We start from the raw sequence: 5133 nt of genomic DNA on the forward strand, positions 1-5133 counted from the left end.
TATAGAGGGGAGTGTTGAACATTTTTCCAACAATATCCCCTCAACGTTACTTGAGCATTACCTGACATTTTGAGGATTCGAACTTGGACCACTTGTTAGAGTGGAGTTGCCATTGCACCAAAAGACCGATCTGTCAGTGCCCAATAGAACTACTCAACTTATGGTACACAAGAGGTAGTTAAGCCCTTGTCACGGGTCCTGAGGGGAGCGTTGAATATTTTGCCAGCAGGATTTTGGCTGTGCAGGCCTGTAAGTTTGCAGAAAATCTGGTCACTACGGATTTTACCCTATAAAAACAATGGCGTACATGGATGATTTGGAAAAGGGAAGCATGGGTGGCAATGGAGATATTAAAAAGGCTCTCTTAGAGGAAGGAAGCACATGTCTAACCATATCCAAATCTGGCCATCATGGCGGTAAAGGTGCTAGAAAGGCAGATAATGTTGAAATCTTCTGTGGAAGTGCTATAACTGCAATATTATGTACATTAATAGTTGCCTTGGGGCCTGTACAGTTTGGTTTCTGTGTAAGTTATAGTTTCTTATTTGAATAGATTGATTTTTAATCCATGCATCCATTACAAGAGTCAACCTGAATAAAAAAAGGAAGTTTCTGACAGCAACGTTCTTGCAGATTGGATACTCTTCGCCCACACAAAGTGGGATCATCAATGATCTTGGGTTAACTGTTTCCCAGGTACTGTTATTTGATGAATGCATTTTTGCAATAGGATAGAATATAGTTTATGTGGTAGATCCTAATATAGAGTCTTGTTGTTTCTGTCAGTTCTCCTTATTTGGATCTTTAACTAATGTTGGAGCCATGGTGGGTGCAATAATTAGTGGACAAGTTGCTGATTATATTGGACGGAAAGGGGTAAGTGCCTTCAATGTTTTTCTTTCTTTACTAAAATAAATTTATATGTTAGACCTAATATGCTACCGCTAAAGGGATACACTGCAAGATTTTGTCTTGTACTGCTAGTAGCAACGATGGTCATATAAATTCTTTTTTGTACCCAGTATTTAAAGATGAATGCAATTAACACACATTTAGATTTGCATAACCTCTTCTTTGTTTGCGTGTAGGCATTACTAGTAGCTTCCATTCCCAACATTCTTGGGTGGCTCGCTATTTCTTTTTCCAAGGCAAGCTAATTTTCCTTTGATAAAATGATAGCTAAACGAATAAGAAGTTTGATAGTGATTTTCCTTTGGAGCATAAGGAAATTCCTCTTTTTGATGTCATCACCCTATGGTTACAGGATTCTTCATTTTTGTACTTGGGAAGAGTGCTCACAGGCTTTGGAGTGGGAGTCATCTCATTCACTGTAAGTCAATTTTTTTTCACAATCTAGAACAAGCCTATTGTTGTCATTTTTAAGCCATAAATTATTACACTTAATAAATTAAAGAGCATACAGGCACGTGGATAGCTATGAATCTAACCATATCATGGTTCTTTTAGGTACCAGTATACATATCTGAGATTGCACCAAAGCATTTGCGAGGAGGTCTTGGGGCAGTAAATCAGGTTTGTTTTGTAAACTCAAAATTCTTTTGTATATTAATCATGATAATAGTCCTAATATAAAGTGTAATTTGATACAGTTTTGAATCTTATACTTAATTGATTTTTCAACAGCTTTCTGTGACAATTGGTATTATGTTGGCATATCTATTTGGACTGTTCCTTTCATGGCGTCCTCTTGCAGTTGCAGGTACCTTTTATTATGCTTTTGCTGGGTGAATTTAAAAAAATTAATTAGATTTTTAACTTTTATGAAAGAAATGATAGGTTGACAACTTTAGCTGGACAGGTATGATCCCTTGTGCCCTTTTGGTATTCGGCCTCTTCTTCATACCAGAATCCCCAAGATGGCTGGTGAGCATATTTCACATACAGATACATTTTGAAATGATATTATTCAATTATCGCTAACAATTTTAAAATGACATATACTATACAAAGAAACTTATTTGGCAAATTTATGATTACTTGAGTGCAGGCAAAAGTTGGTAATGATAGTTTTGAAGCTTCACTACAAGCACTCCGAGGATCTAATATTGATGTCTCCCTTGAAGCAATTGAAATCAAGGTGCTACGATTTCTCCAAGATGAACTGCATTTTTTGCCTGTTCCATTAATTGCATCATCAAACTTCTTACTGTGTTTTCAATATTCTACCAGTTTGAGGAGTCATCTGCTTTTGTATAGATTTTGCTTTTTTTTAAAGCTTTTCCTATCGTGAATGGGATTTAATTGTCTATTACTTAACATCACCTCTATAATGGTAGAAGCTTGTCTAACTAATGGAAATATTCTGAGTCTAGAGCGTCATGGAGATGAATAGTCAGCAAAGTAGAATCAAATTCTGTGAGATCTTTGAACGGAGATATGCCCTTCCTCTCACTGTGAGTTACATCTTAAGATTTCCCCATTTGGCCAATTTACACAAGTAGGTTTATCAGTCAACAACTACTTCATTCTTCCAAAATGGACACAACTCACAATTTTGTATGTTGATATTGTCTTGAAATGGGAGACTGCAGATTGGTATTGGGCTGCAACTTTTGCAGCAATTAAGTGGAGTTAATGGTATTATGTTTTACAGCATTTCCATTTTCAAATCTGCTGGTGAGTTCTAGCCTATAGGTATCTAAAGTTGAGGTTCTATATCATGTCTTTATTCATGTTCAATTTATCATATTATAAACTATGGAATTTGTAGCATCCTTTGCAATAGCCTTTGGCAGTAGAGAATTATCTTAGAAATTTAAAGTCAACGAGATAAAAGGTTGTTGGAAGTGATTTTTAGTTCATAGTGTCTATGTTAATCTTGTTTCTTAAACAAAGCACTGAGCTACGATTTGTGCTATCCACAAATTTGCAGGGATTTCATCTGCTAGTGTTGCATCACTTGGACTTGGTGCCATTCAGGTTTAATTATTTTCTTGAAGTCCTGCATGAATTTGTCTGTCATGATTTAGTCTCATGTTGCTTATGAATAAAGGATAATGTTACAGGTGCTCACAACTGGGCTTACTGTATGCCTAATGGACAAAGTTGGTCGACGTCTTCTCCTTATGGTGAGAAAAACCTTGCAGTTATCACAATTTTGTATTGTGTCATTTGGGAGCATAGTTTCAATGGTGGAGAGAACTAACATTTTTTATTGTTTTGTCAATAGGTCTCATCAGGAGGGATGGCCATATGTCATTTTCTTGTTGGCCTCTCATTTTACTTGAAGGTAGTGTCACTAAAAGCCATATGTTGTTTCCTTCTTGGTCTCTCATCTTACTTGAATGCAGCGCCTCTAAAAAGCCTAATGGTTGATTTGAAGCTCTATAAAAAACACGCCTCCACTTTCTATTGAACACTTATTTGGTGGTGTTATCTGGTGCCTGATGGTATGGAATTTCTTGGCTATCCAAAGCTAATTTCTAGTTTGCTCTTATTGTAGAGCCATATGGAAGGAGCTTCTCAATATGAAACGTTCTTCAGTGTATTAGCTTTAACAAGTTTGCTGGTAAGTTGGGAATGAAAACTCAAATATGAATATAGAAATCGGAAATAATAGAACGCTCGAGTAACATAGCTCTTAGGATTTTTAACACATACCAAAACTTCTATGCATTAACTAGACATTCTCTGTCACACCGTTCTCTTGTCATATTGATATATATCATTTGCTGTTTGCTGATTTGATTACAGATTTTCATCGTTTCCTTCTCACTTGGTATGGGTGCCATCCCATGGATTATTATGTCTGAGGTAACACACTTGTAACATTGACTAGGTCACATTATTGCACCCTTTACAGAAACACTGGGAAGAATCTCCTGGTCCTTTAATCACTTCAAGTGATGCTACTAATAATCTGTTTCTCTATTATCTAACTCTTCCTGTGCTACTGTAGATACTTCCACTCAATGTCAAGGGTCTTGCTGGCAGTGTAGCAACCCTGGCACACTGGATGACATCATGGGTGGTGACAATGACTATCAATTTACTAATGCAATGGAGCTATGCTGGTGAGTTTTTAGCCTTAAGCTGTGCATCACTTAAGCATACCAAAATCGCCCACTAAATCATTGCCAAATGGAAGAGTTCCGCTATAACAAACATGATGGAATGTGCACCACTTCTCTATATGGTATACACTTTTAGTAAAGCAATTAGACCAGACGACAATATTTGTGGTCTCTCCTAGATTCCTATATTGGTCCATTAAGCCTTCAGGGCATGCCATGTCCCATGATACTGAATGTTGGAAGATTGGAACTAGGCGAGTTCTAAAATGTCTATTAGCCTTGTCTGGCCTATTTGTGTGGGAAAAGTTTCAATCTTTAAACAAGTAAAAACATATCCTTGAAAGAGAGGTAGCATGTTCAAATCCAGCAGGGGTAGGGAATGTATGCCCCGTTTGTAGATATGAAAACAGATTGTAGCAGGAATGTGGATGAGATACCTATATCCATTTGATAGATCTTGTGAACCATATTTAGTCTAGAGTAGCCTAGAAAACATATTGTCAAAAAATGAGTAAATAATTGCTCATTATGAACAGTTTTCTGAAGTTCCATTTTTACCGTCTTATTGTTGCAGGGACATTCATGCTATATTCTGTTGTGTGCACCTTCACACTGGCCTTTGCGGTATTGTGTGTTCCGGAAACCAAAGGACGAACTCTGGAAGAGATCCAAGCATCCTTCAGATGAGCCACTACGATGAATTCATCCCTTAGCAGATGACGAAGTGGGTTCAATTCAAGATGCACCATTGCATCGTCTGCGACTGCATATTACATTGTTGATTCTTTAACCGTGGGGGCAAAGTAATGATTTGTAATTGGGAGCAGTAATCTAATCCGTCATTATTCCATTAAAAGGTTGCTTCCCAACCTCGAATTCTTTGATTGCAATTACTATTCACACGTGTATTCAGAATAAAGTTTTCTTTCTTCTTGTTCTGTTATGTAATGTATAATAACTGGTTTTGTACAGGGTTTCACATATGATTTACAATGCAATTCGATCAGCAAACCGACTAGATAATTACAAATATCCTTAAACAAGTAGAATGTAACAAACAAACATCTCAAAAAGAAAGATGAGGTTATAACTTTTTTGT

At 36.8% G+C, this 5133-nt stretch overlaps 1 protein-coding gene across 1 annotated transcript; it reads left to right on the forward strand.

Annotated features, from left to right (window-relative positions):
* The first annotated feature begins 298 nt into the window (after positions 1-298).
* Positions 299-4932, forward strand: LOC149572438 (sugar transporter ERD6-like 4). Its single transcript, XM_089811276.1, has 18 exons — positions 299-526; positions 634-696; positions 787-876; positions 1089-1148; positions 1265-1330; positions 1468-1533; positions 1645-1720; positions 1820-1884; positions 2009-2098; positions 2334-2414; positions 2553-2637; positions 2894-2940; positions 3027-3089; positions 3191-3250; positions 3464-3529; positions 3715-3774; positions 3920-4034; positions 4609-4932. The coding sequence occupies exons 1-18, from the start codon at positions 299-301 to the stop codon at positions 4719-4721; spliced, it is 1494 nt and encodes a 497-aa protein (XP_089667402.1). The 3' UTR covers positions 4722-4932.
* Positions 4933-5133: the final 201 nt, after the last annotated feature.

This window comes from Cupressus sempervirens, chromosome 2, assembly GCF_028749045.1.
Source record: "Cupressus sempervirens isolate cs-2001-9-10 chromosome 2, ASM2874904v1, whole genome shotgun sequence".
NCBI lineage: Eukaryota > Viridiplantae > Streptophyta > Pinopsida > Cupressales > Cupressaceae > Cupressus > Cupressus sempervirens.

Coding starts and splice junctions, on each gene's coding strand:
- LOC149572438 (XM_089811276.1), top strand. CDS start 299: ATGGCGTACATGGATGATTTGGAAAAGGGAAGCATGGGTGGCAATGGA. Junction 1,721..1,819: donor GCGTCCTCTTGCAGTTGCAG/GTACCTTTTATT, acceptor TTAGCTGGACAG/GTATGATCCCTTGTGCCCTT. Junction 3,251..3,463: donor GCCTCTCATTTTACTTGAAG/GTAGTGTCACTA, acceptor CTCTTATTGTAG/AGCCATATGGAAGGAGCTTC.